The sequence below is a fragment of the Pipistrellus kuhlii genome, unplaced genomic scaffold (genome assembly GCF_014108245.1).
Source record: "Pipistrellus kuhlii isolate mPipKuh1 unplaced genomic scaffold, mPipKuh1.p scaffold_m20_p_7, whole genome shotgun sequence".
NCBI classification, from domain to species: Eukaryota; Metazoa; Chordata; class Mammalia; order Chiroptera; family Vespertilionidae; genus Pipistrellus; species Pipistrellus kuhlii.
Genome location: NW_023425573.1, coordinates 26,951,427 through 26,976,053, shown reverse-complemented (window position 1 = coordinate 26,976,053; position 24,627 = coordinate 26,951,427). Strand labels below are relative to the sequence as shown.

Below are 24,627 nucleotides of genomic sequence, written 5' to 3'. Positions count from 1 at the left end.
TCATGGAGCGCAGAGGCCTCAGCGTTGGGAGCCGCCATCTGCTTGTTTCGTGTCTGTGGAGATGGTATTAGTGGTGGGTTTTACAGGGACTGCCTAGTGTTGGATGTGACAGTTGACAGCATGTTATCACTAAAGCAGGACCCTCAGCAACCCACTTTCTCCCTCTCTTGCTTCAAGTTTGGGAACTGGTACTCCCTTTCCCTCCCACATGTGGACAAGAATCGCCCATCACCTGCCACCAGTCTCTGCAGGCACAGACGTGGGGGCTCTCTGCCTATCATCATTGACTAACTTCCTGTGAGCCACACAAGCATCTGCCTTCCTCATCCTTCCCTGGCCGGCAGACTGGGGCAGAGAGGGGGTCGCACATGCCCTCTTTAAGTTCACATGGAACCAATGGCCACATGATATTCGTGGCCCCAGCATCAGGTGCAGAACAGATATTACACATCTATGCGATGAGTCCCTTGCTGGCCTGTCATGCACTCAGTAAACAACAGCCCTGGCAGCTCAGCTCCCAATGATAACCAAATAATGAACCAAACATGGGAAAGAACCTGCTTTTTTCATTCAGCAAATAAACCCACAAAGAGCCAGGTGCTGAGCCAGGCCCCAGCTCCTCCTGCAGAGCTACTGTCTGGGAGGAGAGAAGGCTGTCACTGTGCAAGGGGCCCCGGAAGTCTCTACACAGGGTGGAGAGGGCACTAGGGCCACTCGGGCAAAGGATGACACTTGGATCTTTAAAGGACCAGCAGGAGCAGGGCAGGAGGAGGTCACGACAGGTTAGATCACCTGGGCACAGAGGCCAGCATATACAAAAGCATCAGGCATGACAGAGCACCCTACTCAAGACAGACACATGGGTGCCTGCCCAGGACAGATGATACGGGTTAAGCTTAAAGGTGTGTTTGAAAACTGGGTCACAGATGGCCTGAGCAGGGGGAACTGAAGAGCCCAAAATTTACCCTAAACTCTATGGGAGAAATACTGAAACCCTTTTACAAGTTCAAGCAGAGCAGAGACCTTTCAGAAGCATCAGTGCGGAGACTGTGCTGGCCGAGGACTTCCCTGCCCACAGAAAAGCCAGGTAACCCCTCACTTCCCAGCCATGTCCCCGGAGGCATGGGTCCCCACCTGGCCCCCACCAAGGCTTAACACATGTCAGTGCCAAGTACTCAAAATGACTACCTCCTTTAAAGCCACAACATAAAACCAAGGGACTCCCACTGAAACTATCACATGGGACTCTGGAACTCTCCTAAGAAACAGGAAGAACAAATGAAAACCATGAATTTCTAAAGGTATGGAGAAGAATTGCCAAATGCAATGAAAGTATTTTGCAGTCACCATCACATTCTCCCTCAGTCTCATTAGTCATAAGCCCCAAAGGAGAGCCACTCTCCTGACTCTTTTAATTTGTATTGAAACTGAAATTCTTAAAGCAGCAACTAAATAAAGGCTGAGTCGTTAAAGCCCTAGAACCCATGCGGCTGAGTTCCATGGAGAACAAGAACCCTAGAAATGAGCCAAACTGCGTTCTGTCCCCATCATGCCAACATGGGGCGCTTAGGGAGATGACAAACCAGATGCTAAATGTGGAGAGTCTGGATATCCTGGAGTCCGTTACAGGGCCTGGTCTTTGGTATCAAATAAATTTCCAGCATTGCTAATGGGGACACACTGTATTTTTAATATAGTCTCTTTGAGGCCCCACCCCCTTTAGGCAGTCTGTTCCCTAAGGCTCTTCCACAAGCTCCCCAGGGGTGGCCTTCTCTGCTCTGCTCCCAGTTCCTCCAAGCCCTATCCCCGGCACGGGCCCTCCTGGCATAGACACCAGCGACCACCTGAGTAACACGCACCCGAACATGGCGACCAGCAGGTTGACCAGCAGGATGTTGGTGGACAGCATGTAGATGCACACAAGTGGGATAGTAATCCATTCAGGGAATCGTGGTAGGTTGTGCTCGTCCAACTCCACGCACAGTGGCTTGGACTCATTCCCAGTGAACGTGCAATGGGAAAAGTCATACGTTGTTCCTGAGGATGTGGAAATCAAAAGGTAACATGAGAACCCCTGGAGGAGCAGTGCTGGGCCAACCCAGGGGACACAAGATGATGGTCTCTACCATGTGTTAGGCACTAAGGTGGACATAAAATTCTGTTCAGGAGCAAAGCAAAGTTTCTGAGGGTGGTGTTGACTCCCTGGTGTTGGCCCAACTCAAGCTGGGTGCTCCCAAAACAGGCCCAAGGGTCAGAATGGGGAACACTCCTCTTAGCTGTGCCCACCCAGGCCACGTCAGGCTCACCATCCACATCACTGGGCACCTGGCCAAACATGGCCAAGTAGGGCTCATAGATGACTGAGCGGAAGATCCATCTCCAGCGATGCTCGTTTTGCCGGAGTATCCCTTGCCTGGCCACGCCGAAGGCCATCATCCACACAGCAAAGAGGAATAGGAAGAAGAACACGTCGATCAGCTGTCAGAGGAAGATATGGGGTCAGGATAGGGTCCGGGTGGTGGGTCGGCTCAGTTAACCACTGAGAGAGCAGAGGTTTAAGGGTCTGGAGAATCTAAGTCAACCAGCATTTGCTCACTGATTTTAAAAATGGCTGCAATCACCTGGATCACGTGGCTCAGTGGTTGAGCATTGACCTATGATCCAGGAAGTCACGGTTCAGTTCCCAGTGATTGGGTTGTGGGCTCGATCCCCAGTGTGGGGTGTGCAGAAGGTAGCCGATCAATGATTCTCTCTCATCATTGATGTTTCTATTTCTCTCCCTCTCCCTTCCTCTCTCTGAAATCAATATTTTTTTTAAATGACCATCATATACTTTGAGTCTGGGACATCTATTTTCTAAAATTAAATTTTTGTTTGTAGGTCTCCAAACCAACTCAGTACAGAAGCTTTCTGAGTGAGGGACAGCTTGAGAGCAAAGGAGAAACCCAACTTTGAAGCCCTTCTCTATCTCTCATGATGCCCATGTTCATTAAACCCCTAAATTATCACCTTCCTTTTTTTTGAGGTTTTTTTTTTTTTTTTTTTAGAAAAACCAACGCTATCCTTAGTAAACAAGAGTGCAGACTTTGAAATTTTTGCACCCATATTATGACTTCATGGTGACTTGAGGTCTTAGATATGCTTTGAATTAAAACCACAGACTCAAAGAACCTCCGTGTTGGAAAGGAACCTCTGGATGAGCTCATCCCAACGCCCATCTGATTTGCAGACAGAAGTAGGAGAGGTCTGGGTCATCTGGAAAACTGGCTTAGGAAAGCCACGTCGCCTTGCTTGGCTCTCTCTCTGCAGTATTTTGAGAGGGCTAGCTGTGCTTCTACTCCACCTACACTACATGGCTATCAGATAGACGTTTCAACCCTCACTGTGCTTCTCGCTCCCTGCATGTCTCCAGACAAACAAAATAACCTCCTAAGACCTGCTGTCCACATCTATGGAATGAATATAACAGTCCCAATTCTGCCTGTGCTTTTAGTGAATTATTAAGACTCAAATGAAAGTGCTGGGTGGAGTGTACACCTAAATTGATATCTTCATTAGCAACTCAGTGAATTGTACTGTTCGCTCCTAACAATCATCTTTTGTTCAATTGCAACCCAGAAGAGGTTCCTGATGCAAACACATCAAAGAAAGCAAACCTTCCTGACTGTGAGATGCAATAGTCACTCTTGGACAAAATTTTCCCATCAACAATGAAAGGGACTCTAGCAAGAACACTGGCAACCACAGATATCCTTTATGCTTACCATCCTCTGCAGCATTATAATCTTGGGTCCTAAATTTCTGCTGACAGTAAAAATGTGGATCAACCTTAGAGTGAAAATAATGTAATCCAGGCAAAAAATGACTCGTCCGGAATACAGAGAGGCTTTGTTCGTAGAGTGGAGCCTGTGGGCAGAATGGGAACAGCATTTGTGAGATGTTGACATTTCAAACTTTTGTTTTTAAAAATAACCAAATGCAAAGAAACAGCCAAGAGTCGGGGGGTAATGAAAGTGAGTAGAGATAGACCATGAAGACCACCCACCTGTCAGTCACTGAAGACAAAGGCCATATTCTTCTGCCCTTGGGGGCTCCAGCAGAGGCAAAGATGTCACCCAGAACAGAGCATTTAGAGGTCCCGGCCATTCTAGTCCTTCATCCTCAGATACTACTGCCAGAGCCCAATTGCAACATTGCTACCTTCCTGGCTCACAAGGCTTCTACAAAGATCCCAATCCCCACCCCAGCCCAACTATCTGGAACCTGATCCTGCCAGGTTTCCCCTAATGACACTCACCTCTTTCACATCCACTCACTGGATTAGCTACCTGCCTACTGATAGGTGAATTGAAAACCATACACACTTTCTAGCAGGAATGCCCTGGAAATCACATCCATCCAACTGTACTTCAAATGTTGGGCCCTTACTGTCCTCAAAAAAGTCTGGTACTGGCACAAGAATAGATATATAGACCAATGGAACCAAACAGAGGACCCAGAAATCAACCCAAGCCATTATGCTCAATTAATATTTGACAAAGGAGGCAAGAGCATATGATGGAGTCAAGATAGTCTCTTCAATAAGTGGTGTTGGGAAAATTGGACAAATACATGCAAAAAAAAAAAAAAGAAACTAGACCACCAACTTACACTATACACAAAAAGAAACACAAAATGGATAAAGGACTTAAACTAAGACGGAAAACCATAAAAATCTTAGAAGAATCCATAGACAGCAAAATATAAGACATATGTCATAGCAATATCTTTACTGATACAGCTCCTAAGGCAATGGAAACTAAGGAGAAAATAAACAAATGGGACCAAATAAAAATAAAAAGCTTCTGCATAGCAAAAGAAACCATCAATAAAACAACAAGAAAGCAAACTGCCTGGGAGAACATATTTGCCAATGTTATCACCGATAAGGGTTTAATCTCCAACATTTACAGGGAACTCATACAACTTAACAAAAGAAAGATAAACAATTCAATAAAAAAATGGGCAAAGAACTTAAATGGACACTTTTTGAAGCAGGACATACAGAAGGCCAAGTGACATATGAAAACATGCTCAAAGTCACTAATCATCTGAGAGATGCAAATCAAAATTATAATGAGGTATCACCTCACACCTATCAGAATGACTATCATCAACAAATCAACAAAGGACAAGTGCTGGTGAGGATGCAGAGAAAAAGAAACTTTCTTGCACTGCTGGTGGGAATGCAAACCACTGTGGAAAACAGTATGGAGTTCCTAAAAAAATTAAAAATGGAACTCCCATTTGACCCAGTAATCCCACTTTTAAGGATATATCCCAATAAATCAGAAAGACCAATCAGAAAGAATGGATGCAACCCTATGTTCACAGCAGCACAATTTATAATAGCTAAGTTTTGGAAACAGCCTAAGTGCCATCAGCAGATGAGTGAATTAGAAAACTGTAGTACATCTACAGCATGGATGGCCCAGGAGAATATTAAGCTAAGTTAATAAGCCAGTCAGAGAAAGGTAAATATCACATGATTTCACTCATTTGTGAAATATAATGAATAACATAAACTGATGAACAAAATTAGAGCCAGAGAAAAAAGTATCTTAGAATATAATTGAAATAATCCTATTATTTGCAGATTTTTAATATTTCCTACAACTTTTGTGATATTATACTATGTTAGTAGAGTTTTGGTAATATTATTATATTTAAAATATTTTTCTTGAAATATTGTTTATTGCATGTAATATTTATTTTAAATGCCTTTTCTTGAAATACTGTTTATTGCATGTAACAATATATTTAAAACTGTTTTTCTTGAAATATTAATGTTTATTGCATGTAAATGGCTAATTATTTTGTATTTACAATCTGGTAATAGATTTATTTTTTTATATTGTAAAGAAAATAAAAGAGAGGTTCTTGGATGAGGAAATTGAGTTTTTACTCCCTGAAAATGGTAGATCAAGCATTCACTGCAAACATCTCATTCTAGGGTACAAATATGGATCATCAGGCTCCTCTGCAAAGGTACATCATGTGCTGCTCAGACAGAACCCGGGCTCCACCCCGAAGCTATGTGGGGAGGGCAGGCCTGGATGGATGCAGGCACAGGCAACGTGAGCTGTGGTGCTGGGTGGACCCCAATTTTTTCTCTGTCCCTCGGATTGCACATTGCTTTTTGCCTTTGACCATACTTTTAGATTGTTTTTTCTAGTGTGATTGATTTTAGATTGGAAATACACTTGCAGCGAGAAGGACAGGCTCCATAACCAGCATGCAAGTTGAAATTGAGGGCATTTTAGAATCAAATGAAAATTTGATATTTAAGATCCTCATCACTTTCTACTCTCCTCAATTTCTAATTATCTCCCCCACATTCTGTGAGCACACAGTGAAAAACCATGAGGAGTCCCTTTCAACTACAGGTGACCAGCGGGGGAGGGAGAGACAGCTCTATACTAACACACTGTGCCTCCCAGAAGCAGGGGCAGTGGCCTTCTGGAACCACCTCTGACAGGGTGGGGAACTGGCTCATCTTGGGCTTGAACGCCAAAGATCTGTCCTTTACCTTCTCTTCCAAGAGAAGCCCAACCCACCTGAAACTGGGAAAAGCGGTGAGGAATACTTACCGAAACGCAATTCCTGCGATGAAATAAAAAAGCCCAAGCGTGTCCATAACGTTCCACAGGTCGGTAAAATAATTCATCCCGTTCATGTACCACTGCAGCGCAGAAAGGGACAGAGAGAGGATGTAAGTGGTGTGGAAGCAGGTGATGTTTAGCTCACATCCACACATTTTTTTCAAGCTCCTTTGGAGCCAATGATGTGCTGGATGAGCCCTGGCACATGCCTCATGCTGATCCAGGGGGGCCGGAAGTGAGTTGCACCCTTGCTGCTCTGTTATACATGGGCTGCTCATCAACTCACCTGTATCCTCACAGTTCTTAAAAATGAACCTGCAGAGCAAGCACAGCCCATGAGGGCAGAAGTGGGATCCCCGTCCACCAAGTACCATGGTGTAGGCTGTGCGCTGCACAACTCTAGAGGGTCTTCTCATATTGTCTGCATCGCAGATCCGTGCATTTATTGTAAGACTTTCCTAACATGTAGTAATAAAACATTTTGATACGAAGGAACTTTTTTTTTTTTTAAATTGCGCAAATGTGCTCTATGTGGCATCTCTGAGGACAGCTGTGGCTGCAGAAATAAGTGACAGGAATGGTGTGTGCCTCCCTGATTCTTTCAGCACGACTGGTATGGACCGGTCATGGTTTCTTGGAAGAAAGCCCACCAGGACCACCGGGGGACAGAGAGGGACAGGACTGTCCTTCAGAAGGCTGCATCTGGCCAGCCTCTCTGCAGTCTATGTGCTGCACCTGGGTGATCTTTTGACCCTTCATTCCACCATCTACTCAAAACATGATTTGAGAGCCCATGGGTCTCCACACAACTGTGCTGGGCTCCCGGGACTCAGAGGCAGGGGATGAGGTGCAGTGCTGAGTTTCAAGAAAGCCAACGGGGCCGTTGGGAAGAACAGATTAAATATGTTTAAAATGAAACCTGATAAAGATTGGCAGGGAGGCAAGACCAAAGCCCCAAGGGAGCTCAGATAAGGAAATCGCCAGAAGGCAGGAAAGCAGTGTCCCCAGTGGAACAGGGTACTTTTCAGTCTTACTGAGTGATCTCACCAAGATAGGTCTGTCTGATATTCAGATATTATATTTCCTGTTTTGCAGCTGAAACCAAGGCCTGGGGGGTGGGGGTGGGGATGAGCTAAGGAACTTGCGCAAGGGAAGACTGGCAGCCTCAGGAGTCTGAATTTTAGGTCACACCCTGCTTCTTTAGGTCACACAGGGATCCAGCAACCCTAGTCTTGGAGAGATTAAAAAAGCATCATGGGTTTTTCGAGAAGCATTTCCTTGAATTCATTTATAAATGCAAACAGCAATGCTCCGGTACAAAGGAGATGAGTGCATCATGAAATCTAGCACCAAGGAGATAGAAAAATCTCCCAGGTTTGAGCAGCTCCAGTGTGACCTTGTTTCACTGAACTTGTAGGCTCAGAAATCACATTCAAACCTCCAACAACCCATTTGGGTAATCGCAGTGACACTGACCTCCACCCACCCAGAACCATTTGTAAGAAGAGAGTGGTTAGAACAGGCCCCACCTGTAGTACTGCTTCCCCTGGGAAACCCTTGGCCCCGGGGCAGGTGGGCGACCCAGCTGCCCCAGCCCAGCTCAGCCTCTGCCCACGAGGGTCCCAGAAGCCTGGCCTGCATGCTGGAAGAAACCCTAAATAGATCAGTTTTAGGGCTTGGAGGCACTATCCAGTGAGAAAACATCTTTTTTTTCTTCTTCTTCTTTTTTTTAAACGCAGAGGCCTCTTTTTCTGAAAGGAATGCTAGATATGGGCTATATTCATAAAGTACTGGAACCATATTTCTTCATATCTTGGGGATTCAAAGGGCCTCAAGATTGCACAGTGTGCTCCACAAAGAGATGATAGGATTTACTTTAAATGAAGAACCACAATCTGTTTAGTGGACCCAAGAGTTATTTAATGAGTATATTGGAGTTTATTGACTGCCTTGGTTAAAAATTCCAACTTAGCATAGCATCGTCTGCCCCTGGTGGACATGAGGATACACTAAAAATCTAAAACAGTAACATCCTGCTTGGTTTTGGCTTTTCTAACAATTGTCAGTGAGGTTAATTAAGTCTGCACCAGGCCAGCAGAACTGCCTGTTAGAGGGCTCCAATCAAATTGAGGATTCCCACTGCAGGAGCCTGAAGACAAGAAGAGAAACAGCGACTCCCAGTGGCGGATTCCTCTCTTGACAAGCATCTTCCAAGCTGTGTTCTGCTAATTAAACCATTAAAACCAGAGCTGTCCTCAAAGGGCAGGGCTGCCCTTGAACCCATGCTCCTGGCCCACACTATGGCCTTAATATTATACATGGTATTGCTGATCAATGTTATCAGAAAGAGAAGAAGCACTTGGACAAGGTTATAGGTCATTAATCACCCTCTCTATCAAGTATCACCCAATCTTAAGGATGACTAGAACTTGACCAGACCCTGGGGGCCTCACTTCCCCTGCCCCACCCCCCCGCAGGGCCCAGGAGTGACTGGAAAATGCATGCTTACCCAGCACCTCCACAGCCCACCTCCCTCCCCGAGGCTCCTCCACCTGCACACTGTCTGCTCCCACCCAGTGTCACTCTCTCTGGCACCACTTCACAAAATACTGCCAGGACTCTTCTCCCAGCAGAACATACCTGTCCTGAGTCTCCTTCCTGCATGACCCAAACAAGTGACTGAGCAGTTAAATGTACATCTGAATTTTATGGAGATGTTTGTGACTTAAGGACAAACTTTACTGAAGGTTACCAGTCCCCTGGGCCAACCTCCCAGTAAGTGTAAGACTCTCTTTTAGGGTTGCCCTCCTCACCTTGACCCTGCCAATCCTCTCAGAAAGGACCCTGCCAATCATCTCTAACTGGTAGAAATCTCCAGAAGGACAGAGATGTCTGTCACTTCATTGCTGTATCCAGTTCTCTAGAACAGTGCCTGGTGCTCGATAAATATTGGTTGAAAGAATGCAGGAATAAGATGGTTCTCCCTGCATCTTCCATCCAGGACAAGATCTGCTCTTCAAAGCAACCTGGAATCAGTCCTCTCTCCAGACGTATGGCTTCTGCAAATGCCTGGAGGAAGCAAATAATGTCTGGACTTTCACAGTGTCTTAATGTCACCAGGGAGACAGGGTCAGGAACAAGACTAGTGGACAAATGTTGGGAGCATGAGTGAGGGGCAGGAATGGAATGAGACTCACATTTGGATGTCCCTGTGACAAGGGAAAATTTGGACACAGACATGCACATAGGGAGGATGCCCTGTGAGCCTGAGGACACGGTTCAGGTGACACCTCTACAAGTCAAGGAATCACAAAGACTGCAGCACACCCAGATTTCCCTTGCCGCCCTCCCAAGGAACCAGCCCTGTTGACAACTTGATCTTGAACTCCAGGCTTCCAGAAATAAGACAGTGAGCTTCGGTTGTAAGCATTCAGCTGGTGGTGCTATGTCATGGTGGCCTGAGTGGACTGGTAGGAAGGCACGAGCTGGACTGAGCTGTGACCTCCTAAGTCAACCCATAAGGCTGATCTGAGATCACAGAAATCTTCTGCACGTAGTAGACCCTGTCCTTGGACAGAGGGCGGTGGGTGTGTGCTGTCTGGTAGACAGAAAGCCTGATAATCTTGCCACGCTCAACACTGACTTGTGTCATTTACCTTCTTCTTCCTCCATCTCCACATTGTCTCCATCCCTCACTTGCACTTCCCCCTACTGGGCAAGAGAAAGCAGGACTCTTCCCATCTGTCAAACCCATGCAGACACCACTAACTGATCAAGACACCCCTTATCTCTACCCCCAACCCTCACCGCCCACTGAGAACAGATAGAGCCTCAGAGTCTTTCCAGGACAACTAGAAATCACACCAAAAAAAGTCTATTGGAGTTGACATGTTAGTTGAAACCAATTTAAGATTTCTTTACTAAGCAGAGACTCTGTGAGGTGTAGAACAGTATTGTTCATTCCTCCAAATCTCTTGAAGCATGTGGCAGTGTCTCATAAGCTGTAGGCACCTAGGCCATATGTGTTGAATGCATGTGATGTTAGATTTAGACTCAGAAGGAATGAGAGAAGAGACTACTCCAGCAGTTATCATAATCTGTAAACTGCTAAGTCTGACCAGATTTTCTGGGGTCACTTTTTATAATGGTTTAGGGATAGCACCGTCCTTCACCATTGATATTTATTTATTCAATAATTAGGAGTGGAGTGCCTTCTCCATGCCAAGCTGGGCTAAGGTTTTTGATTCAGTAGTGGAGAATACAGATCCAAGGAAACTGCAGGAAATCATCATGAATAATTCACACGAAGTCCCTGCAGTCCACAGGGACTTCTATGACTTTCCAGCACATCCCTTGGGCATGTGGGGCATTAAGATGCCCTGAGCTGGAAAGCCCTCCCACTCCCCTGCCAGTCATCCTGCTGCCTCCCCTGTCGACAGCCAGAGCACAGACAGCTCCTGGTTACAGGCATGGTTTAAGCCCAAGGTCAATGTGCTCTTTGGATCCACTCGCAACGCTGAGAAATTCATCGCCCGTGAGCATCAGTTAGAGAGCAAAGAGTGCTCTGGCACTCAGAGACCTCACTGGAGTGCTGCAAGGCTGAAACCTCCATGGGCTACCAAAAATTATTTGGGGAAAATAATGACTTTGGAACTTCAGAAGCAGCTTCTGCTCCTCTTGGGCATGAGGAAGATCCTTCCTCTGAGGGAGGGAGGGGTGCCCCACGTGGGGCTGTCCTACCTGTCTCACTTCATCGCAGAACAGGACAAAGACCAGCGCGTAGAGAACCAGCTCGGGCAGGTGTGGCACAGAATGAAAATCCATGAGCAGCACGTAGGCGAAGAGCAGGAGGAAGGCGATGTAGAAGATCACATTCCAGGAGAAGACCACAAAGGGGGACGTGAAGAAGGCCACGTAGTACCACAGGAGCTTCCGGTGCCTGTCCACTGGCTTCTTCCTAGACGGCGTGAGAGCTTCATCACTGTCCTCGCAAACACCATGCGAACACAGACCCACGGCGGGGGCGGGGAGTCAGGCTGCTCTGAGATGGACCGGCCAAGCGTCAGCCCTTAGCACTTCATGGATAACAAATCTAAATTCTGCCTGCAAGAGTGGAGACATGGCCCCACTTCTACCTGCTTAATATCAAACCCAGGAAAAGCCAGAGGTGATCCCAGACCTAATTGTAGGTGGCAGAGTGAACATCCTAAGTTCCAGACCTTACAGTTCTTTATATGGGAGCACACACACACACAAACACACATGTGTGTGTCTTGGTTTCATACCTAAATGATACAAAGCCACAGCCAACCAAGGGTATGATAAATAGACACAGGATAATCTTCCAGTTCTTGGTGTCTCGGGAGATCTCCCCATACCATTGTTTGGAAAGGAAATTCTATAGGAAAACAAAGATAAAGGACAGGGGTCCTTATTAATGCTATGGCATGCAGGATGGTACCCAACCTTTCTTACCGGCCCTCGCACCTCCCCGAGTAAATAGGGTTCTTCTCCATGTATATCAGTTACCTGGGACCGGGGGCTATGACCACAATTTAAAACTGTTTGATTTTCAGTCCTGTCCTTAAATGGGTTCTGCGGGGTGAGAATTATCTCACGGTTAAACAAATTCTGCCCATTTCATAGGTGAGGAACCAAGACCCGGAGAGCTTGTATAACCTGCCCATCACCACACTTTTGGTTAGGGATTCAGGGACCTAGGCAGCCATAACGGTGGTGCGATGCTCTCTGCCTTGTGGAAACTCAAAGGATGCTCTCTCTCCCGCACCATCCCATGAAGCAAAGACACCTCCGATGTGTAGACACTGCCATCTCCCACACCACACCCACCTTCTCCCGCCAGGGCTTCCACATTGGAGTTGCGGTGTGTTATTAATATTATATTTTTTTTAAGGTTGCTAATAGCAGCTGATGTAAAAGGCACATTTCTGGACATGACTGTACGTTGTTTACCTGGACCCCAGGCTGGGCGATGAAGTGCTGGTCCGTCGCCTCCACCGCCAACTCCAAGCAGTTGCTTCCCCCCCAGGCCTCACAGGAGTAGACCAGCAGCTGCTCAGCCAAGTCTTCGTCACTGCTGTAACACTCCGTGAACAGCTCTGCAGTCACATCAGCACCAGAAAGAGGGGAGCTGGGGTGGGGCTGGCCAAACCCAGGACTGTCCTCCCCCATCCTCCAGCGAGCTCCCCGGTTTGCAAAAGACATGGAAAATGCTGGCACATGATTCTTTCTGAGCTCGAGATTTTCCTTGTGCAAAGCGTCCCCAGCACAGCTCCCAAGGCAGCAGATGCCAACAGATGCACAGGGAACAGGCTGCGCTGAGCACCAGTAGCCCCTCTTTGATGAGGCTCAGTCACTGGGGAGGGACACAGCCGCTCCCCCATTTCATTATATGCTGTGCTTTCTTGGTGAGGCTTCTTTGCAGAGAAAGCATGGTGCAAAAAAGCCAAAAAGATCTAAGAAACACCAACGTGTTGCACTGGGGATGTGCTTACATCTGGAGACCTAATGACACAGATCTTTAGAGGAAATCTGGTAAAATATAGGGTGTTCCCAGAAATGTATATACAGCCAAAACCGGTTTGGCACAGCGGTAGAGCGTCGGTCTGCGGACTGAAAGGTCCCGGGTTCGATTCTGGTCCAGAGCATGTACATTGGTTGCTGGCACATCCCCGGTAGGGGGTGTGCAAGAGGCAGCTGGTCGATGTTTCTCTCTCATCGATGTTTCTAGCTCTCTATCTCTCTCCCTTCCTCTCCGTAAGAAAAATCAATAAAATATATTTTTAAAAATGTATATACACTTTCACAGTTGATAACTCACTCAATTTCACTCCTTTTCAGTTTAACCGATTTGAAATAATGGGTGAAACCAGACTAAGCTTTGAACAAAGAAAAATTATCCTAAAATGCCAGTAGACTTTTTTTATGGGGACACATAAAAGATAATGTTTGTGGTATAAACCAAAGCAACAGCCAGTGAACTGAAGGCACACAAACACCAAACGAAATGATTCTTGGCGTTTGTGATTCCATTGCTTTGCCTCATCAGCAGCACCTGGACCAGAATGGTCATCAGTTTGAAAATAGGCATCGACGAAAAAGTATTCATTTCTGTAGATTCTTTTAAACTTTGAAAATGAACTGTATGTTGATAAACACTGACTTTATAATCATTCAAAGTGTGCATACATTTTTTAGGGAACACTCTGAATTAGGAGCCATTGCCTAGTTGAGGTCAGTCATAAATTAACATAATTTAATATATTAATAGAAATCATTGGATGCATTTTTTTCCCCAACCCAGAAAAGCTGAGCTCATGAGCATTTTTTCATCAGCTACAACAACAGGCAAACACATGTGCATTTTGCGACGTACCACATTGCAAACTCAAAACTCCCGGCTGAAAAAGGAAACAGCTAAACAGGTCTGAGACACTGCTGTTGGGAGGCCACTAGTCCTGGTTTCCTCACACCTCCACCCAGTCTGGGCCTTCTGAGCCAAGAGCTCTGAAAAGCTGTGTTCAGGGACTGACTAGCAAACAGAGGACAGGCACTCCGGAAGATAACGCTTAGGGCTGCCTCTCTCGCCTTCCATTGCAGATCCTGGGTGATCTGGCCCTGGAGGGGAGTGTGGGCAGGTCACCTGCAGCCCTAACAGAACCAGCCCTTGGTCACATCACTGAAGGGGAATGGAGGCAAGGAAGGCCGACCCAAGATGCTTTTCTGACTGCTGCCTATGATATCAGTAATGAACCAGGGGCCTGGGGTCCTACCCGCATGTATATATGAAACTGGCAAGCTAATGTGATGGCATGCAAGTCAGGTAAAATTCAGACCTTCAGTTTCTTAAGAACATCCAAATTCAGCATCCCCTACCCGCTGCCACCACCACCTGAGCTACTTAGACCTGGCTCTGGGAAATGAGAGCCCAAGGTTTCCCACTTTCATTCTAGGAAAAGCCAATAAGTACCAGGATCAAGGGGCCTATGGCTTCCGCCTGACACATGGACACCTAGCCACATGTTCTGCAGCCCACAAATCAGTCCAATCGAGGCACGTGAACATGCCACTGAGCTCTGCCATCTGGCACATGAGTGCCACAGGCATGCCTGTACCCACGTGACATCCTGGCCAGGAGGCTTACCCACTGCGCGGGTCTCATACTCGTTGGCCAGCTCCTCAGACTCCCCAGCAGCATTAATGTCGTTTTTCACCTTGGCCAGAGTCTTCAGGAGCTTGCTGGCTCCCAGGGCTGCCAGGGTGCAGCCCCTGGTCTTTGAGAAGGGTGGAGAATGTCAGGGTTAATTCATAATCCCTTGAAGTTGTTAAGTCAACCCTAATGTCAAACAAAAATGAACTCATGGCAAAAATGGCAAAATCTAAACTGTTCGTAATGACTTAAAGAAAAATTCACAATGTGCATAAAATAGTTTTGAACGTGAAATTAGCATGTGAAAGGAAAACAGCAAGTGGCTAAGGCCTTGGAAGCCCCCATAATGTAGTTAGTAAGACTGTGTGTGAACTCAACATTCAATATCCAATTTGATGCACTAAAAATAGAGAACATAGCTTCTTTTCAACTGTCCATAAATCATTTCCAAAATACCATTCTGTGCTGAATTGCCAGAGGCTAATTCCAGCATGTCATAATAAATGCAAGAAGTTCATCAAAAGGTTGGTGAACCTTGAAGCTTCAGCAGGGCTGAAAGCATTTCCCCAAACCTGAATTTACATAAAATTGCTTGCTGCCAGACAGCTGAGGGCATTTTAATCTACATGTTATTGCCTCCTGCTGGCCAAACAGCTGAACAACTGAAGGCGGTTCCCCCAAAACTGACAATGCCTACTGTATACTACACTTTACCTTTTGCTATGCATATCTGCTTTGTTTTAGGGCAATTTTTTTAAAATATATTTTATTGATTTTGTACAGAGAGGAAGGGAGAGAGATAGAGAGTTAGAAACATCGATGAGAGAGAGTCATCGATCAGCTGCCTCTTGCACACCCCCTACTGGGGATATGCCTGCAACCAAGGTACATGCCCTTGACCGGAATCGAACCCGGGACCCCTCAGTCCCCAGGTAGATGCTCTATCCATTGAGCCAAACCGGTCTCGGCTTTAGGGCAATTTTTTGTTAATAAAGAGCAAGGGGTCCAGAGATTCAGGGAACTTGGTTATTGAAGCTAAGCCCTCCTCTGGCACCCCCATGGATTACAAATTTATTTTATATTTCTAGTCTCTTAATTTATGCCGCAGCCCCTTCTCCAGATTTCTGAACCCTTCTAGATGCTGGATATCACCCCGCCATTACTGAATTACAAAGAAAAATCTCAGTAAGTTTCCCAAAGCAGAATGTGTCCAGGCCCTACTTCTGTCTGTTATACAATAAAGCTAGAAATAGATTTTTAAGATTAAATTTAAAAACCTCATCCACTTGGAAAAATATCATACACCCACACACACCTGAGAAGCAGGTACCTACTGGATCTCCCGCCAAGCACAGCTCCCTTCCAGCGGCCTCTCCTCCCAGACACACCTCCGCCAACGGTGAAACAGGCACAGCCGTACTCACCTGACAGCAGACATTCCATTGTATCGAGATTGTTCTAGGTTAGGCAAGAGACCTGGAGGTCAGGACAGCCAGAGGAAGGCAGATGCGTGGCGTGGGCTTGCACACTCACCTGCTCCCAGATGACTTTGGAGAGCTCCTTCTTGTTCTGCAGGATGGCCCAGATGAAGAGCGCTTGCAGGGGGTGCCGAGTAATAGGAGACACGTCCTGGAGATTTAGAGCAAGTGCAAAGGCGTGTCACCCTCGCTCCAGGGTCGGCTCGAGAGCCACATGTGGCACTTTGGCCCCTTCAGTGTGGCTCTTCCACAAAATACCACGGCCTGGGCGAGTCTATTTTGAAGAATGGCTTTAGAAGAAGTTTAAGTTTTAAAAAATGTAGATTTCAAATATTTGGCTCTATTGGCTAAGAGTTTGCCGACCACTGTCCTAGCTGCAATCCTCTCAGAAGGAAAGCAGAGAGTCCGGATGCCCAAACAGATAGCCCATGTTTGGAGGCTCTGTAATCAGTGGACGATCCATCCTAACAGCAAGCCACCAGGAGGTATAATTTGACATAAAATATTTTATCGGTCTTAAAGGACAATGTACAACTAAATGGAGAGGTATAAAGGGTGAAAGTGGCACTGAGAACAATCTGAACACTGAATGACTTCTGACAGCTGAAGAGCAAGCAATTCCATCCTATGAATCTATTTCTCATCAGACTAAATTCTAACTTTTTCTATAGTTTGGTTAAGTTCAATTACCACAACACAGAGCTGTGACTAATCTCTTCAGTGTTTTGATTCCTAATACATTAGTTAAAACCCCAGCTCTTATTCAACACCCCATATCTTCCAGGGGAACCTTTTCAGATAGAAAACAACAGGATGTGTGTTTTCCTATATACAGGTTTTATCGAGGTCCAAACTGCTTCAGGCCTGGTTATGGATACTGCAGAGGGTTTGAACATAAATAGTGTCGAAGAGAAGCTTCCTAAACACTTCCTAGACAACAAGCCATTTAGATTTTTACAATATAGGCACACATATTAAAATCCTGGAGTCACTAAAGACAATGACCTAGCTTCCCCTGACGTAATCCTGAGACATGTAGTTTACTTAAGAGGCGAGCCCAGAACAACCAACGGACATCTGAGAAAATGAGATCTAAAAGGAAAGACCCATTGAGCACATTGTCAACAAGTTGTCATGGTGGTTAGCTAAGAGGTCAGTCTCGCTAGGCAGCCTTGGAACCCAGTGCAGCATACATGCCTCAGAATTATCTGTCCTTACAGGGAGGGACTGGGATGGTCATACATCCACTGCAGGCATTGGGCTCAGAGCAGAGAGCTGCAGGCGCTGGCAGCTGGGAACTGCCTGTGCCTAAGATAAGAAGGCCTAGAAAATACAGGTGTTACATTCACAGCATCCTCTCCAAAGGGAACCTAGATCATCCCTTTGGAAATAATCACTGCCCCTTTTACCCACAAAAGAAAATGTGTCAGTTCTTCAGTCCTTTACATGGCAGGGGAGAGCCATTTTAGGCAGGTCGTGCCCAAAAGGCTAAGACGTTAACAGGCAGCCATGCATGTGCCCCTGTTCCCTGAGCTTAGTATTATAATTAAGAAACACTGCAACAAGTAGTTTGAAATGAAGCAAAAAACTTAAGAGCCGACATCAGAAAATTCACCAGGGACAGTTGTTATCTTCAGTAAAGGCAGTAGAAAAAAAAATAAGAACGCTAACACATTCACTACCTTACAGTGATGAAGCAGGGAGTGGGAAAGATTCAGAAGACCAGAGAGAGAACTCAAGCAGACAGGCCTCCCATTACATACGTGAAGTTCTACATCTGTCTCATCCCTGCTGCTTCTGTCTTCCTTCCTGGAGCTCCTCCGGAAGTTGGCCACCAGTTTCCAGACGAACGTGAGGAGGGTGTCGTTGTAGGAGTTCTTGGCAATCTGCAGGTTCCGATAGACGAGGGTGCTGAAGTGATTGGAGAAGAGCTCGGTGAGGACGTCGCTGGTGAGAAACTTCCGCAGGTTCAGGCCATTCTCCAGGAAAAGGCGGACAAACTTGGGCCTGTCCTTTATGAGAGCCATGAACATGACCTCCCGCAGGTCGGCAGACTGAAGAGAAAGAGCAGAGAGAGTACTCACCCCCTGGGCCCAGGAAAGGAAGCACAAGGCCTTTCTCGGACACATCATATTTCCAGTCACAAGTAGTAGAATCTTCAACTTCTCCTGAGCTCCCATCTTGAGAATAAATAAAATAAATCTTTCCATTGAAATATGACATTAGATTATAATTCACACACATGGGAAGTAGGATTTTTTGTATCAGCCAGATGTGGGCTTGGATGTGACTTGGTCTCTTGCTTTGGTAAGGTGGAGATAATTACACCCATGCAAGGATGATGTTGGTCAAGGATTTATCCCAGAGCCTGGCATAAGGGAAGCACTCAGGGGGTGGGGAATGTACAGCTCACACCATTTCCCTGAAGTCTCCAGTGGATACTGATTGGGAGACACCAACAGTCAACACCTTGCTCTGGGTCATGAGATCTTCTGCTGCCCTTTAAGCCACATGCCACCAAGAACATACCAGCATCACTGAAATACTTGACAATTGTACCTAGTTATCATTTACCTTTAGCTCTATTTCCTGGGCTCCTGATAAAACCTATTCCAGAGAAGCATATTGGGAATTTTAATAAAGGACAAGGACTGTTTACTTCAGACAGAAACTGGTGGTCTACAGATCACAACAGGTCTCAGATATGTTCCCTTTGTCTTCCATAGTATTTCTTACAATTCAATTCAGTTGCCAACATTAAAAATTAGAAAGTTCATACAAATCCACTTTTCCAGCATTGAAATCCAGGAGCCTGGACAACATAGAGTACCATCATGGATCCAAGTGGCAGCTGCTCCTGAAACCTGGCTCCTCCAGTCCCCGGGGACCCCACCAATCCTCACAGCCATCCACCCAGCCCACTTCACTTCTGAAACTCCCCTGGCCCTGGTGTAGTGAATATCTCCTGCTAAGGGCAGCCTTGGCGGTTGCTGTATCTTTCTAGTGCTGGATTCCTGGGAATCACATGTTGCCTACAAAGGAAACAGTCAAGGATCCCTCGGGGCCCACACTGTGGCTCCAGGCGGGACAGGGAGGGAAGAGGTGGCTGTTCTAAGGAAGGCAACTGTCTTTCCTCTGTCCTCAGGGAAAGTGTGCCTTGTACCCAGTTTCACAATTCCTTCTCAATCTGTTTGCCTTTACACTGGTCAACCACTTGATAGCATAGGGCAGTGGTCCTCAGACATCAACCAGAGTCATCCAGAAGGCTTACTACACACAGGGTGCTGGAGTCAACCTCCAAATCCATCCTTTAACAATCCTGAGATAGAGTATGATCAACTGTGCTGCTAACAGGTTCCTGAGCTGCTACAGTTCTGGGATCACACTTTGAGAACTACAGACACATCTTTGTTTCCAAACCTTGCTGCTACAAGTACCCAGATGTGTGACCTGAGCCTCAGTCTGCTCTTCTAGAAAATACATAGGTACTTGTGGTGATGAAATGAGATAACATAGTCAAGATGCTTTCAGAAGTTCAAGGTAGGAGCAGGCACTCAATAAGAAGGAGGCCTGGCTGGTGTGGCTCCATGGTTCAGCCTCGACCTATGAACCAAGAGGTCACAGTTCAATCCTGGTCAGGGCACATACCCAGGTTTTGCCTCAATCCCCAGTAAGGTGCATGCAGGAAGTAGCCCATCAATGATTCTCCTTCATCAGTGATGTTTCTATCCCTTTCTCCTTATCCCTTTCTCTCTCTAAAATAAATAAAAAATATATATATTTTTTTAAAATCAAACGTCAGTAACACCCTCCTGTGGTACTCGTGGATCCCTGGATTGTTAACCAGGAAAGTGAAAAAGTCCCCCATGGGTCAGTGTAAGGGGCAAGTGAACTAACACAGCAAGACTACTTTGTGTGATATAAAAGGTCACATCAACATTACCATTATTCCAATGATTTTTATGTATTTTTAAACAAATACTTATATATTATTTAATATGAGCCAATGTTCCTAAGTACTACAGAAACATTATCCAATTTAATCATTATAACAACCCAATGAGATAGGTACTGCTATTATCATCTCCATTTTCAGATGAGCAGTTGTGTGCTGGTAAATGTTTAGCAACCAGCTCTCTGGAAGAAAATAACAGACCCCACTTTGTAGTCTTGCCAATTCCTAATGTGTAAGTGCTCCCACTGTGGCTAACTTCCAGCTGCCAATGTGCCATCATTGAATGCAGAACTGAAAATAGAACTGGAGTAGCATAACACTTGCACTATTTCCAGCATGCAGATGCAATAGACAGAAATAATGCCCAGAGCCTAGACAATAATAAATGTAGTAAAATAATTCAAAAGCAATGAGTTTTTACTATGTATTACCTTTGTGTTTTAATAAAATGTATTTAGTTTTAAGTCTATTGATTATATATATATATATGAGAGAGAGAGAGAAAAAGGAAGGGAGAAGGAGATAGAAATAATGATGATATAGAAATATCAATCATCTGTCTCCTGGGGATTAGTTCCTAAACCTGTGTACATGCACTGACTAGGAATCAAACCAATGACCTTTTGGTACATGGAGAGGATGCTCAATCCACTGAGTCACCCTGGGTAAGCTATAGTTGAATTTTAATAATGATGGTATTTAATTACTGACTCATAAAATCTCTAAAGCTTTAGCAGTCAGCTCTTGCAAGCCAGCATGAGAAGGCTCCACCACACCACATCTGAGGGATCGGAGGTACGGAGAGGTTAAATGCCTTGCAGAGGTTAAGTCAGGCTGATGGGCTGCCTCCAGAGTCCATCCATACAACTCACATAAGAGCTTAGCTATTATGCCCTTCCTCCTTCACCATCTTAGGCTGAGTTAATAAAATTAAATGCACCGTTCAATATGTGCCTGAGTTTATGTTTATTTATACCATATGACCTTACTTAAATAGACCATTTCTCACACAGGGATCCATTTATGAATCAATTAACTACATCTGCTTATACTTTCCCCTCAACTAACTACAGCATTGCAATGTGTAATGCAGTTCATTAAATGTAAAGACCAAACACAAGATAATGTTTGCTGCAGGAATGAATAAGTAAAAAATCTATAAGTCATTACTTTATTTGCATTCTGTTATTAAAATGTATTACCTGTTAATATAAATCAAGTCTTCATCATTGACTATACAACCATAGGCCTAAAAGTGGTTTCTGAACCTGGCTGCGAGGGATGCCAGTTATGAAATGCATGCACCTTCAAATCTATGCATATGTGTATAAAATTAAATAAATCCCAGCTGCTCACAAGTGAGTCAGATTAATTCAGAAGGAGCTGAGAATAAAGATACCCTCAACCTTGCAGGTCCAAGTGTGACAGCTTATGATATTTCCTACAAAACAGAGCTCCCGTGGCTGATTTAACTGCAGTTGTATACATAAGAAAACGTCCCTGGAAAGTGTGGTTCTATAACTCTGATCAAATTGCAAGTGAGAAAAGTCACTATTTGAGGGTAAAATGGTGATTTTTTAAACATAAAATTTCCATATTGGAGGTGCTCATTTAGCAAGGAGCCCAAATCCTCTAACTCTAAGACATTCACTGTGTGTCTTCAACCAACTTGTGCTACCTTCTCCAATGCATCTCACTGCTGACAATTCTCTTATCAGAACCTGGCTAGGTAGATGGGACAGGGAGCAAAATGAATCTGGCTGTCTTCATTTTCAGTAAAGTTACTGCTGACACCCATTCCAATCAGGCGGCACGTATTTTCCCCATCCTCCCGCCCACCCACTGCCAAGGTGGAGAATCGTCTCTCATATCACCGCTGAGGGCTACAAATGTGGATGGCATTCATGGATTGAGAGTTCTCCCAGCAGTGCATGTATTATCATCTCTTCACAACAAATCTACTAAGTCAATATTGATACTCCATACTACAAAGGAGGAAAGGGAGGCCTGGCAAAATTGGTGGAACCAGAAAACAACCCTTTACAAGAGCCAATACCAGAGACATTGTCAGAAATGGACCAGGCCTGAGGCTGGAATAGCCAGGAGAGCTGCGAACGTACCTCCCAGCGGCAGTCGTTGGTGAAAATCTCGTCGTTGGCCAGGTCCAGCTGGTTCCACTCCAGCAGCAGCTTCAGCTGCCCGTTCCAGTTGTCCTGCTTGTTGGTGCTAAAGGCTACAAGAGGGCAGCAGAGTCAACCACCAAGACCCAGAAATAAAAGGGCCAGAGCCATTCCCCCAGGGGATTCCAAGCATGTTCTTCAAGAAGCAGACACTCACAACTGTCCTTTCGCTTTATTTTCACTCATTCTTATCAATATTCTGAATGTCCCAAAGTATAGAATGAGGATCAATTCAAGTGGTAATAATGTCTTTCCACTTCATATTCTAACTATGTAAATGGTACATTGATATTTCTCCATAGACTCAGATTCCATAAATGTGATATTTCAAGGACCATATCTGACTTAACACTATATTTAAATCTATGAAATAATGCCATATTACAACAATGTTCTACTTGTTTTTTCCAGAGCTAATATATATTCTGATCTATGTTTCTCTATAGATATAATCCTATTTTAATAAATATCCTTGTAAACCAACTTTCTGGCAAGCACAATAGGAATGACTCCAATAAAAAGTGAATATTTGAATCCCACTTCCTATGTGTCTTGCCCTGCTCTGCATAACTTACTGCCATAATCAGAAAGTTCACCTCTAGATGGTCCTTGCCAAGGTTCTGTTTACTTCAGGTAACATCCACCTTTATGGAATTCTAGCCAAGATCATAGGTGAGAAGTTTTAACCTGAACTTTACTCTTCAACTCCAGGAGATTTGCAAACCCTGAAACTGATGCAGAATCACTAATGTGTATGCACATATGTGGAACCCAAGGGCAAATGCTTATGGCTTTATCTCATTCTCAGAGGAGTCTGAGACACAAAAATAATTCTAAGCCATTGTTAGAGACAGGTGTTTAAAGTGTGCTGTGATTAGATTTGACCAGCATTTTAATGACATAAAAATGTTTTGTTCTATTAAAAATACACTGAGTGACCAGGTTATTATGATCTCTGAACACATAATAATCTGTCTCAGTGTGTGTGTGTGTGTGTGTGTGTGTGTGTGTGTGTGTGTGTATAACAGTGAGAATTTAGGAGAGGCCCTGTGAATGAATTTGTGCATGGATGGGGTCTGGTCAGCCTGGCCAGGGGGAAGAGACATGGGCGGTTGGCCGGTCTGCCTGCTGGTTGAACTCCTGTTCCAGGGGACAATTTGCATATTAGCCTTTTATTATATAGGATATACACTGAAAGGCCAGATTATTATGTGTTCAGAGATCATAATAATCTGACCAGTCAGTGTATGTAATGAAGGAAATTTAACTCAGAAGGTCAACAGTAGTTATTGTAGCTTCTAATCTATCATAATCAAAACTAAGCACAGGATTCTATTTCAGTAAAGCCATTTAAAACATAAATGCAAGTCTCAGGAAGCAACACAAAGCTGAGGCTTCCAGAGTGGCTATTTTTACTCACCTTTGTACAAAGCATAGGAAATAGCGTTGCTCACAATTTCATCCCCAGCCTCTTCCATTTTAATAACTGTTAACAAGTGAGAACTTTCGAGAATTTCTTTGAGCTGAACATTTAAAGAACAGAATTGTCAGCCAACTGGTTTTAGACATTTAGGAGTATAAAGTTCACACTTTTGGTTTTAAAAAAAACTTATTCTACTCTTTTTTAATTATTAAATACCATCTACAGGGCAGTTCCAGATCTCCTTCCCCCACCCAAAATTCCTGTGCCCATAGAGTCTAATTTTTAAATTGGAAATAAGAAGTCCTTGACCACAGTGAGAATACAGGTTATATAAGAACACATGTAACAAAAAGCTGAGGGGCCCATTGAGTGTCTGTGTGTGTGTGTGTGTGTGTGTGTGTGTGTGTGTGTGTGGCCAAACCTGGCACATGGTGTTCTATTGCTCAGTGAATGAATAAACAAGAAAAGGGCAACATAAAATCACAGAAATCATCCAAGTGTGGTCATAAGGGCTTAAACTATAGGCAGGGAAGGTTGGATGTGAACAAGAGCCAAGAGGACTCAGTGATTGGGTGAATAGAGAAGGGATCTGCTATATCATCCTTGGGGAATTTTCTATAATAGTTAATTGTAAAACATTTTTATAAAATTAAAGCTCTGGGGAACAGGCAGAGCCCCCTAATTCCATGGTTTCAGCCATTGGAGAGCTTGGGGAGGAAGCACTACTTCTAGAGGAGGAAGCAAGTTGGGTGTGTAGGGGAGGCAACCAATCCATGTTTC

The 24,627-nt window shown here is 44.9% G+C and overlaps 1 protein-coding gene across 1 annotated transcript in view; it reads right to left on the bottom strand.

Moving 5' to 3' along the window:
* Window positions 1-24,627, bottom strand: part of TRPM8 (transient receptor potential cation channel subfamily M member 8) — a 42,837-nt gene that overhangs the window by 10,289 nt on the left and 7,921 nt on the right. Inside the window, exons 7-18 of the mRNA XM_036421732.2 lie at window positions 23,845-23,947; window positions 22,365-22,477; window positions 18,053-18,343; window positions 16,345-16,440; window positions 14,806-14,935; window positions 12,615-12,760; window positions 11,927-12,039; window positions 11,382-11,598; window positions 6,630-6,721; window positions 3,765-3,906; window positions 2,307-2,478; window positions 1,860-2,037 (exon numbers count right to left, since the gene is read on the bottom strand). Coding sequence (XP_036277625.2) covers window positions 1,860-2,037; window positions 2,307-2,478; window positions 3,765-3,906; window positions 6,630-6,721; window positions 11,382-11,598; window positions 11,927-12,039; window positions 12,615-12,760; window positions 14,806-14,935; window positions 16,345-16,440; window positions 18,053-18,343; window positions 22,365-22,477; window positions 23,845-23,947 — 1,793 coding nt within the window. The remainder of the gene's footprint in view (window positions 1-1,859; window positions 2,038-2,306; window positions 2,479-3,764; window positions 3,907-6,629; window positions 6,722-11,381; window positions 11,599-11,926; window positions 12,040-12,614; window positions 12,761-14,805; window positions 14,936-16,344; window positions 16,441-18,052; window positions 18,344-22,364; window positions 22,478-23,844; window positions 23,948-24,627) is intronic.